General features: G+C 38.6%; 1 protein-coding gene across 2 annotated transcripts in view; it reads right to left on the bottom strand.

The window, feature by feature from the left end:
- LOC118424023 (serine/threonine-protein kinase tousled-like 2) overlaps nt 1-10,485 on the bottom strand; it is a 26,229-nt gene extending 15,744 nt beyond the window's left edge. The window contains exons 1-2 of one of the 2 annotated variants that reach the window (XM_035832443.1): nt 10,206-10,485; nt 3,267-3,346 (exon numbers count right to left, since the gene is read on the bottom strand). In XM_035832443.1, coding sequence (XP_035688336.1) covers nt 3,267-3,341 — 75 coding nt within the window. In that variant the 5' untranslated portion in view covers nt 3,342-3,346; nt 10,206-10,485. Of the gene's footprint in view, nt 1-3,266; nt 3,347-3,736; nt 3,784-10,205 lie in introns of those variants that run through there. The other variant, XM_035832442.1, reaches the window with a different exon arrangement.
- Nucleotides 10,486-13,329: the final 2,844 nt, after the last annotated feature.

Genomic DNA, 13,329 nt, shown 5'->3' with positions numbered 1-13,329 from the left:
GCCAAGGAAGTTGCTTTACTCCCCTGTATAATACCTATCTGGTCTATAGGCAAAGGAAAGACGCATAACTCACCTGTATAATGGCCTATATGGTATATAGGCAAAGGAAAGTTGCTTTACTCACCTGTATAATACCCTATCTGGTCTATAGGCAAAGGAAAGACACATTACTTACCTGCCCTATCTGGTCTATAGGCAAAGGAAAGTTGCTTTACTCACCTATATAATACCCTATCTGGTCTATAGGCAAAGGAAAGACACATTACTTACCTGTATAATGCCCTATCTGGTCTATAGGCAAAGGAAAGACACCTTACTCACCAGTTTAATACCCTATCTGGTCTATAGGCAAAGGAAAGACACTTTACTCACCTGCATAATACCCTATCTGGTCTATAGGCAAAGGAATGACACCTTACTTACCTGTATAATACCCTATCTGGTCTATAGGCAAAGGAATGACACCTTACTTACCTGTATAATGTCCTATCTGGTCTATAGGCAAAGGAAAGACGCCTTACTCGCCTGTTTGATGTCCTATATGGTATATAGGCAAAGGAAACACACCTTACTCACCTGTATAATACACTATCTGGTCTATATGCAAAGGAAACACACCTTACTCACCTGTACGGTGTCTTACCTGGTCTGCTATAAAAGGAAACACACCTTACTTACCTGTATGGTGTTTTACCTGGCCTGTTATCAAAGGAAATACACGTTACTCACCTGTACGGTGTCTTACCTGGTCTGTAATCAAAGGAAATACACGTTACTCACCTGTACGGTGTCTTACCTGGTCTGTAATCAATGGAAATACACGTTTCTCACCTGTACGGTGTCTTACCTAGTCTGTAGTCAAGGAAACACACCTTACTCACCTGTACGGTGTCTTACCTGGTCTGCTATAAAAGGAAACACACCTTATTTACCTGTACGGTGTCTTACCTGGCCTGTTATAAAAGGAAACACACCTTACTTACCTGTATTGTCGTCATTTATTAAGAAGAGAAAAACAATTTGTTTGTCAATGTTGATAAAGGTACATTTTACAATTGAAATTTTCTACGTCATAACTAAATGTTATAAAACTTTTCCTTTCTGAGCCCGCTCTTGCCATGTTCCAACATTTTATTACTATATTAAATAGGCTATTAATAGCATGTGGTCACATTTTTCTGCACACAAATAATGCAATTAATATTGTTTATGTGTCAACCCCTTCCAATACTTTAACAAATATTTAGGAAGTGAAATGAAATACATTTTTTTTATTTGAAATAAGTTTGTACACACTGTAACAGATACTCATCTAATCAAATCCTCATTGTAACAATGTTTCTGTGCTAAATAAAGATAAGAAAAGTCCAGTTTGGTGAAGAGTTATTATTATAATGTAAATAGTATTGTTAATAATGAATAGCTATGTTTTTCTAGTATTGGTTACCTGCCCCTAGTCAGGTTTATAACACTAATGTGTCTGAGCCTTTTGTACATTAATTGGGCACTGAGGAGAATCAATATCCATATTTGCACAAAGTTCCTCAAACCTGGGTAATTATAGCACAGAAAAAAGGACCACAATGTAAATATCAGTCAGATGACAGCACTATGAATTGAAATCTTGTTCAGAATTCACTCTAAAATGGTTGTATGATAGGCTATGCTACAACAGTCCCTCCCGCGATACTTATAGAACAGTCCCGCAAGGAGGTCACATGACTAGTGCCCGCCATTTTGAATTGCCATTGTTAAAGTATGGCAGTATCGGCGCTGTACATTTTGACGAAAAACAGGGACTTAAAATGCTTGTAAAGCACGGAAACTCCGTACACGTCAATGGGACACCATCTTGAACATGTTTGTGGCGGTAGGTTTAGGTGTCGTTGCGCGACGGCCGATATTTTTGTGGATATAGTGGGCATTCGCTAAAAAGACATTTTACTGGGCGTTCGCTAAAAAGACCATCGAGAATCGAAAACTTTGATTTATGTCACTTCGGGTCGATGGATTGACTTGAAACTCAGGATTAATACATGGGAGCACAACGTGGACATATTCCAAGCAAAAAAAATGAAATTCGTGCAGCGCGGACTTCTCTAGAGTGGGCGTTTGTGGGCATTCGCTAAAAAGACCATGCGCCAAATGTGTGAACGCCTAACAATATTATAATCTGTTCATTTTTAAATCGTTCCAAAATCCGGTCCACCAACATTTATCAGGTCTGTTCTTTTCAGACTGGTACAACAAGAAAAAACGGATTTGTACCGGTACATACTGGTACCCACCCTTACCAGTGACCTCATCACATTTACCTTACAAATATTCCCTCCCTCCTGCTCAGGCAACATGTGACAAATGACCTTGAATGACAAAGGTCAGCAGACAAACATGGCGTGTGTCCAGCAGATTCCATGTGTTAAGTGTTTGTCGTCTGACTACAGTAGTAGCCGGGGTCTGGTCATGCGAGCTATATAAACTCTAGTCTCCAACTGGTTCATAAATGTTACCACAAAACACAATATGTAAACAAAATAAGAATTTCACTGTACTGATTCATTGTAACCAAATTGTATTGATGCAAACTTTCTAATACTAATGTTCAATGTATATACGTTTCAACTAAGTAGAACAACAGAATGAAAAAACATAATATTACTGACACACCAAATAGCAATTACTCAAGCAACTGGATATGACTTCGAAAGCATCAAATGATACGTTTGGTTTTTGTTTTCTATTTTGTTTCCTCTCTTACTGTGGAAACACCAATGGGGCAGGCAAACATTGAGTTCAACTTTGAACTGACTTGGCCAAATGCCAGGACCTAAGTGCCTCTTTCCTTGATTACTTTGTTTACATCAAACATACCTACACTGTTACCGGTGTTCCACTTGATTTTTATGACAAGTCAAGGATATTATGATTTTTACAGCCACACCTTTGTTATGACTTTATGCTATTTTTTTTTTCCACTAGGTGTACTTTAGAAAGCTTAAGGCTGCAAAATCATTAGTTGAAACATTTTACAGGTTTCTTTGCTAGAATCTCCTTGACGTTTTGGGCACATGTCTTTGCTTATCAGACTCTATTGACAGTGAGCTTTAAAAAAAATTCAAAATGGCTGACAGCAGACCACACATACCTTTCACCAGAGATAACTTACAAGGAAAACACAGATGGCAGTGTTAGTATCTTAACCGTTCGGGATAAATAAAAGAGGACCTCAGAATGAATGTAGAGAGATTCTGATGTGGACTACTTACTCTGTTCATGACTCCCAGGAAACGAGCCTCGAAGAGCTCCTGTTTCCGAGGGTCCAGGCTTATGTGCTCCTCCATCTTGCCTGTAGGGGTGAAAGTTCAACTTAGGTCAAAGGGCATTTACAATACAACAATGGCTATCACTCATATTAATTACTAAAGACATCAGATATGCCGAAATGAACTCACACTCATACTCAGCTTAAATTTCTTTCACACCATATAAAGACATTTCACTACAGAGCAATATTTATATATACTTACTGCTGTAAAAATAATATACGTATATAATGATAATCAATTGGTCAATATTAAACATGTATTCCACTTTGTCTATCTATAGAGAAAGTGGGAAACTGGCAAACCTTCTATTTAGAAGACATAGACCAAAAAGTTAACAATAGTAGACAATAACACACTAGTATCAATAGATCCAAAAGACCACATGTTGTTAAATGCCCATTTTGCCCCACCGTCCCATCCAGAAAACACAAGCTCCATGCTGCCTAGTACTCAGCTGTTCACACTGTCCCCCTGACCTTTGACATGACAAATCCACACCCCCTATTGTAGGGAGTGGAAATTTCCCACCATGGAAATTTCCATATATTTCTAGACTACTACTATTTCACATCCACATAATCTGTATGACAACACCAATTAGTCATGATGATTTGACCAGGGTTTCCAGAGCCTGAGGGCACAGAATAGCTCAGGACACCTTCTGGCCATGATTTCACTGTTTGCATTTATTGAGTCATGTAAAAAAAGTGAGTCAGCATGATAGGAATAATCAGGGAAATGTTTCCTACTTATAAGAATTTTACCAGAGCCAGATTTTCCTTATAAATCACAATACTATCTGTTTAGCAATATTAAAGGGACATAATGTAAAATTAAAGTCACTGTTTTCGGTCATTTCTCTACATAATGAATTGAGTCTACCTTATTACACTGCACAGCAATATTTGCAACGTATGGATACGACTTTGTTGAGCCGTGAGGATGTCTTGAAATATGCGCACTTCCGGGATCCCTCCGCCGCTTGAGTTGTCCGCCATTTTATTCAACTCGCCGGCGAGCCAAAGTGCACTTTAGAACGCGTTCGGTGGTTCGCTCAAATCGTTACTGAAGTTTGTTGAAATTCCCCTCCGAAGATATGCGACCGCAACGGTCGATTCGGAAATCTGTGGTCGGCTTACTTCCGGTAGGCTACCCGGAAGTAAGTGAATTTGGTCGCGGCTTACTGTGACGTTGTTAATTAGCACTAGAAATGTGATGAAATGACGCAGATAAGTTAGAAATAAGTTGCAAATGTCAATCTGAATGGAGATTGTCAAGTTCAGAACATTTGAAATTTTGGCGCCATATTTCTACATTATGTCCCTTTAACATATTCGCAACTTGGTTATATTTTCAGTACAGGGGTGCCTCTCTTGCATGACTATTGTACTACTGAATTTTTTTCAGCTAAGGATTTGAAACACAGTAAAAATTTCCTTTTTTCTTCCCTATCGCCAATAGACACTTTAAAGCACAAAGTAAATAAATTTACAGTACGCTTTATATATGTCTGCTACTTGGTTATTTTGAAGCAATAGATATGAGCTGACAATCACATAAAATGAGAAATTACTGAGTAACAAATTAGTTATGCATTCGTCAGAGTAAATTTACAATACAGATTTCTTGTCAATAGTTATATAAATCTAGAACAAATCATACAAATAAGTTTGAAATATAAACATCCTACGTGATTATACAGGGGGTAATGAAGTAATCAAAATAAGATAGGGGCCCAGAAATTGATATTACTGTACTTACATATACAGAGATACATTAGGTAAATATCATATTACAAAAGCTAACACAAAAGTGTCATCTGTCATAACAAGCACGACAGGTGACATCCAGCGTTCCCGCCAGGCATACGTCTTTACGTCTTTGGACGCATTTTTTTCTGGAAAGACGCACTCGGCTCAGCTGAATGCGTCCATAAAAAAATCTGTAAGAAAGGCTGTCCTGTACCACCAGTGTACAAAATGTATCTGGAATCTTTTTAAAAATCTGTCTTTATACGAAGGAATCCTACCTTTACAATTTATACTTCAAATTCTTCACTTTCCGGTCACCCTAGTAGTCTGGGCATGGGGCGGACGGGGTACGTTTTACAACTAGCGGACCCATGTACGACACACCCAGCCACACGCCAGTCTGAGCCGTCCGTTGCGCAATGTAATTTTTTGTAGTCCGTGAAATACGTCTGACAGCATTCTTTAACACTCGAAGAAATCTTATGCAGATTTTATATTCTGATATAAACATGATACTTACTTGTCCTCAGTTTCACGTATTTGTTAAAGATTTGTGGGTAATACTAGTATTGAACAAGCAAAATGCTCTGCGCGAGTGCTGCACATCTCAACAAAAGTTCTCACACTGTGGGCAGTTGATTGGCAGTCGGTATCTTTGACAACAGGCCGCTAGCGCCAAGCAGTCTAGATTGACCACCAGGTCCAAATCCAATCATCTTAATAACCAATCAGCGTTTGATAAATGTAATGTTGCACTCTGTCATTGGTCACCGAAAAAAAACAAAAGTTACCGAGTATTAGCGCACGTGACGTTGGTAGCCGCCCGTGTCGTCTGGCAACTTGAGTTTCTTCCCTAGCTGCTAACAAAAAACGGTGCGCGGTAAATAAGTGAAGAATCCAAAACTATACACTTTATTTCTTATTTACAAAATTTCTTTTATTTCAAAAAGACAAAATTTGCGGCAGAAAAGGGGCCGCAATATTGTTGTCAAGCATCGATCGAGTCGGCTGTGCACTCCGTGGCACATGGCGCGGCACGCCCCCCTCCCCAGACGGACCGTCGATCGCAGCGCCGTCTTTCTGGCTACTGCTTCAAGGTTACACCGGCAATGATCACTGCCAAAGAGGCAGCAGATCGTCCTCCTCGAGTAATGTATAACGTTCTTGATCTATTTAAAAAGAAATCCAGCCAAAGATTTCACGCCGAAAACGGGGTTACCTGAGGTCGCAGGAACAAACGCACGCTCGTGGATAATGACGGCAAGGCCTTGTAAAACCCCACCGATTCGAAAAATTTGACTAAAATCATCGGGCAAAATAGAAAAAAGACACAAAGTGTGATGGCGCCATTATTTTATCGTCTCGGAAAAATTTTTGATGCGGGAGGGCGCAACATCGATCGCACGAGGTAACGTTAGACATTTTTTTATTCAATGACGGAAAAAAATTGGCAGAATTTTTTTCACGGGCTGACGGACAGGCTAGGCCGCTAGAGCCCTGTTTCGAAGCATCAAAAATCCAAAATTTTCATTTAGATATGTCTGGACAAATAATACCCGGGCCAGATCACGGAAGGCTGATTCCCTGTGCTTACAGTTTTTTTTTTAATATAACGTATTTTGATGAAGAGGGTGGTCGTCGATAACTGAAAATGGGAGTAAAAGAGGCAACCGACATCCAATCTCAAGTGCATGATTATCCTCTCAAATTGCAGGAAATTGTGTTCTAGAGGGTTTGAAAATCCAAATTTTCCCGGGGGAGCATGCCCCCGGACCCCCCTAGAATGCGAGCGCCTGCGGCGCTCGTCTCGCGCCTCCGGCGCTCATTACGCCCCTCCCAAATATTTGGACGCATACTTTCAAAAAACTGGCGGGAACGCTGGTGACATCACTACCATGATATAAACTTGACATATTATGACTTGTATATTTTTCTCAACCAAGGGACTACTGAAAATACAAACTACCAAAGCTTAAAGAGCACAATAAGCTGGTTATGTAAAAGCTATAACTTTATAAGGTTATGATAGTATTAACATAATAATTGCAACAAATGTGTTTGATGTTGCTTATTTAGATGTTTTCAAACTTTTTACGAAGTTGGCAAAATAGCCTTTAATTTTTCATTTATCAAGAAACTGATAGGGCATTTAAGAAGACTCCTTAAGCTTAGTACAAAGCTTTAAGTTTAAGCATGTGCACATAGGAAATTGATCAGAATAACCAATATCAGGATGTTAATCCCAATGACGTCATGGTATCACAGCAGCATACTAGATTCCATCAACTTCAAGGATACTCATTCCATATACACCTTTGTCATTTCCAAGAAATGTTAAACCAAATATGACAATGATAGTATTATTTATTAGCATGTATGCATTACCATATTAGGGCATCGCAGTTAGATCAACTATTTGACGGACTCATTTGCGTACTTTTTTTTAGTCAGAAGACTGTAACAAAAATACTGCTTTGATGTTAGAATATATAGAACATATACTTGATAAAAAATGTGAAGACCTGCCTAAAGATATGCAATTGGTACAATTGTACTTGAAAGGTAGTAAGTTATATATCTTGTTATCCTTCCTCTTTAAAGAGGATCTTTTGGGCTCATTGTTTATATCTCTGTATTGATCAATAAAGCAAAAGATATAAAAATAATATGGAAGGCATACTAGTAACTTGTTTGACGTCTTATCCTACAGCTTGGAATACACCAGTTAATGTCATGGTCAGCTCAGTTTAAACCTTTGGGTGACAAGCCTGGAATTCTGGTCATGTACCTGTAAGTGACTTGTCTTAGAAAGACCCTTCCTATTGAAAACATATAGAACATATAGAAACAGGGCAGACTGAAAAAAACAATTTACATTTATCTATCTATTTATTTATTGAGATTGCATTCAATGTACTACATGGCAAACCCAGGCAGCCTAACTGATATTGGGTGCCAACACAATGACATACATACGATTTACACTTCTCATTGATAACACGCTGCAGTGAAATTTGAATATTTCAATCAGTACATTATCATTATTATGACCCCGATATATAACACTATGTAACCTTTAGTAGCAGTGAATTTCCTACTAGTGCTGGGCCAAGGCTGCACTTTGCCGCAGTGGTCCCTGGACCCGATAATGGACAGTCATTTATGTTGATCTATGTTCTTCTTCAAAGGTGAAGAGCGACAGCAACACATCTACAGTATTCGTGCATCTCACAAATAAAACACTCAGATAAACTAATAAACAGATAAACAATTTCTGTGGAAATTTTGACTGGAAATGGAGATTCCTAATTTGGTGGAGAAAATTGAGAGAAAGAAGTATGCAGAATACAGACCGTTTGGTCAATTATATAGCTGCAGTCCCGGGCTGGATGGATTTTCAATTTGCGCTGACACCAGGCGTGAATAATGACCGCAGCGCTCCGAACCAAACCTTGACCTCTTGGTAGACGTAGCTTAAAATCATGGCTTATTTTGTGCTATAACATTATATTTTTACATTTTATGTTTATATATCCTATTATCTGGTTTTGAATTGGAATCATAACAGTGATTACAAGCTCATGTGAATTAGCATGGAAGTATTGTTCAGCATGCAAATTAGTCACAGATGATGATTAGACCACAATGTATGTCTGCCACCTCATCATGTAGACAATAGAGCTGTTTTCTCTTTACCTCTCCAAGGTAAACAGCAAGTATCATAGAGACAACAGAGTAAACCACAACACTTTCAGTTGTCATGACAGCAAATATTCAACACAATGAACAATGTGTGTTCTTGTAAATCTTACATAACTGTTTATACAACAGTCAATCCTAAAAATGACAACTTGAGATGACAATAAAATTTTACTTTTTTGTTCTTCCTAATATCTATAGATCAACTACAGTGTATTTTACAAACATTTGCAAATTTGTTTCCAAAATATCTGAAGAATTTTCATAACAATTTATTAGAATTATCTGAATTTGGATATGTTATCAAAAACATTTGCAGCGATTTATTAGAATTATCTGAATTTTGATATGTTATCAAAAACATTTGCGGCGACTCGGAATGGACTCTAAAGATATGTGTAGAAATAAAACAATGAACAGTGAAGATCGACACTTGCCATAGTAACTATAGTAACTGGTGTAACTTACACCAAGGACATAGTCATAATAGTTATATCAATGGTTACACTTACAGTAGCTAAGACCCCCCCCCCCCCCATCTTCCAATTCCCCCTAGCAACAGTGAGTGGAAAAACTATTGTGAAAGAATCCTCCCTTTGACATAACATAACAATTGTACATACACTAATTTGCATACATCCTCTTACATTCAAATCATCTCCCCATCTGTCCAATCACGGTGTGAAAACCCAAACTATTTATAAATACACCTCAGCAACAGTGTGATAAATGATGTCAAAATATCACACTTCAGTCTTGTGTGGTCTGTTTCAGATTCCAATTTCTGATCCACCTTTTCAAATTTTCTTTTCAAATCACCAAATAATGAAACTTTACAACTTAAACGTTTTTCCCAAAAACTTGCTGCAAATAATTTTACGTTGTCACCTAAAGCTTTACATTTAAAAGAAATACCTTATGTCTACAAACTCAGTCGTCTATGTTTTCTTAGCAAAACGATCATCCAAAATTCCTATCCTTGTTCTTCCACATTCAAAATGGAGGAAAGTATTTTTTTTTTGTCCCAACCTTCGAGCTCGGTTACACCTAGATCTTCGAAATCATGCATGAGGTAACACATCCATACTTATATCCTGCCCTCACAAATATGGACTATTTGTATAACTAGCAATTTTGACGTAATATAAGCAAATAACAAAATCATTCTGTTGTGGATTTCGACAGACGATTGGAATGGAAATCTGCCATGATTTGCAATGAATGTGATCAAAGCCAAACGGATATAAATTGGAATACAAAAGGACCTTGGATCGAAAGGCTGCTAGCCGTGGACCGTAATACTACCCTGCTTTGGACCGCTGTTACGGCATTTGTAGGCAACTAAAAGTAACAAGAGTAAGATATGACACGGAAAATAGATCGAGTTAAGCATTGATACTGATGATTTCATGTGGGTTGCTTTACTTACCTCGCTATCCGGGCCTTTCCTGGAGAGTTCTCCCCCGCGAGTTCAGCCCAAGATGGCGCGCGAAAACTGCTGGCCACACGACCCAGCTGTAAACACCCACTTTTGACCCGGCTGTGACCCGACAACCACAAATGTCCCACAATCCTGCACCAGATCCAGTCTTCAGATGAAAGTTAGGACAGATTTCTGTCAGTTTCCGAGAGAACGTTGGTCAAGTGTACCAAAATATGGGAGGGGATGACTCCATCACCCTCAAACTCACTTTCAAAGTGACGTCAACGCCTTCGGCTGTCTTCGGGACTTGTCGGAAACCTTCGGCTGCCAGGTGGCAAACAATAAACTACCTCCTCCGCACCCTTGCTCACGTTTCTGTGGAAATTTTACCGAATGTTTTATAGCATGACTTATGAAACTTTTCACACACCACATTACCGGGGATTTTACGAATTTTTAGCAACTTTTTTTTCCACTGGTCCAATCAGTGACGTCATTCAGTTTACGCGGGGAAGTTCCGACCTTTGACCCACATGACGATCTGGAACTGAAAGTCTGATGGTGGAGAAGAAGTAAGGACACCGATATACGAGAAAAGACTGTATTATCAACTCTTAGAGGGCAAAGCTGTGAATATTTCTGTTCTAGGGGATCTTTGTTAAGTGCTAGTTAGGGTTTGTAGACAAATGTCTGTTTGAATAGTTGATATTATCGCTTTGCATGACTTTAACAAACCCGGAAGTATTAAATTAGTAATTTGAAAGGAGAGGGGGCTATGAAAATGTGACCGATATATTTGTTGTAACATTGATAGCATTGTAATAGATGTACAATACAAGTATATATGGACGTGGTTCTATCTATGTGGAAAATTATTGGACAAAACGTGGCATATGGTAATTAATGACGTCATCATTTATGACCGACCAAACACATCATTCGTCAGTCAGTGACATTTCAGATTAATCATCAAATAACTGTCATTTTGTCTAGGCTACAGAATACTGGGTTTTGTAACTCTCCATAAGTTGTTGTTATACAGAGCTGTATTCCACTTCCAACTATGTCTGTATGCAGACCGAATAGAATGAGGAGCAGTTTCAACTGGAGCGAGACTACTTAACCGAAGAACTTTACTCTACTCTGCTCTACTCTAGGATAAATCATTAACTGAGCGATAAACATGGCAGAAGGAATGGACCCTGACCTTGAACTTTCTGCGGAGAGAGCCGGCTTCTTCTACACTGATGATGATGGTGTAGGCTTTCTGACAGGTACCTCTGGACCAATAAGCACCTCTATGATCTGTGATATCCCATCAATTCATAGTACATGTAATGTGATCTAGGATGCATGTTAAAACAGATTCTACTAAAAATAATCAAAGTTTGGTTAGGAATACATGTAGTGAAGTTATTATGAGGTGGACTCTAAAAGATAATCAGCTTCTTTACATTTGAAAACAAGTTGTTATTTGTAATATGCCTCATCTGGTATTTGTTACTCTTCTCTTAGCCTAGGTGAAATTGAATTGAAAGATTTACTATACCTGTAACAGTGTATATGTATATATATACTTAGAAAGGCATATGCCGGCCGCCCGGGGGATCACGTGGTGAGAGCACGTGATCCACGCGTGGCCGAGCATGTGCCGTTGGCGAAAGTAAGAATATCGAATTACATTCTTAAGATTATATTCGGAGAACCAGTCAGTTTATACAGTTTATACTTTGAAGTTAGTGAGAGAACGCCACAGCTTGAGGTAAGTCACGTTTTAGTTTCACTCTTGTCTTGTCTTATCAATAAATACATCTGTCTTAAGAACAACGTGAGTCGTACCCGTCATTCCTTTAGACTGTTACATACCTACAAAATTATTTGTAGAGTAAAAGATAAACAAAAGTCTGATTCTTTTGATGATTTATGCTAAAATGATGGATTTATGAAGATTTATTCACTCTTTCCTTAAAGTAAGGCACTTAGCAACAAGCCTTCAATCAGTCCTCTGAGCATTCTCAAGTTAAAATGACTCGAAGCCCACTAGTATGTCACCTAAACTGAACATGACACTGTGTAAGGAAATAGCATATAACGTCTTCATACTTTCTGTAATATCAATCACCATCACAAATGAAGTTGAACTTGAAATGACTGGCTTGTTTCTGTCCATCTGTAGAGGAGGAACGTCGTGACTATGAGTTAGCTAAACAGCTGGAGGAAGAGGACAGGAGGCTGGACCGGGAGAGAGAGGAGCAGGCACAGATGGACCGCGCCATCGCTGAGAGTCTCCGGACAGGTTGTTGTTGTTGTTTATTGTTGTTTATTAAGAAACCTTTGACAATGACAATACACCATACATTTAAAAAAATACAACAATCAACAATCAAAGTATTTACAATAGAGCACGGTGTCTAGAGATGAAAGGTCTAGATAACAATGTTTGAGATAGCTTGTTTAAAACTGGACAATGTACGCAGTGACTTAATGTCAGGTGGTAATGAGTTCCAGAGCATAATTGCTGGGTACAGGAAGGTATGTTTTCCACTGCTTGTTTTAGGTTTTGGTAGTCTGATGTTGTTGGATACAGAAAATCTAGTATTATACATGTGGGATAAATTAACTGGTATGAAGGAATTGTACACATTTTGTGGTTCGTGGCTCATGAGGATTTTGAGTCTCCAGACAGGGGGTGGGTTTAAAAGTTTGAACACAAACATGCAGATGCTTTGACAACAAAGTTCCTGTGAAACAGATGAGATTATCTTCTTTGTTTGAGATATGTACTTCAATGTATGTTTTCACTTACTGTAAATGCAGAAACTTTCGCGGTGGTGTAATGTTCGTGGGTTTTGCGGTGGCCGCTTGACTGCAAACTTAAAACAACCGCGAACATTTTTCCATTGCATTAAGAGACTACAGTGCATGGCGCTATTGCGAACTTAAAACCACCGCAAAATGCCCCTTTTCCTGCTACCGTGAAATTAAATCCCCGCAAACTTAAATGCATTTACAGTATTTTGCATTGGTCCTGTTGGCTACTAGTAATTACATGTATCTAGTAATTATAAAGTCTCAAAGTCTATATATCTTTTTTTCACCTAGATCAAGCAGCAGGGATTGACCTCCAAAA

The sequence above is a fragment of the Branchiostoma floridae genome, chromosome 10 (genome assembly GCF_000003815.2).
Source record: "Branchiostoma floridae strain S238N-H82 chromosome 10, Bfl_VNyyK, whole genome shotgun sequence".
Lineage (NCBI taxonomy): Eukaryota > Metazoa > Chordata > Leptocardii > Amphioxiformes > Branchiostomatidae > Branchiostoma > Branchiostoma floridae.
Note: the sequence above shows the minus strand (reverse complement) of the source record. Positions and strands in the feature narration are given on the sequence as shown.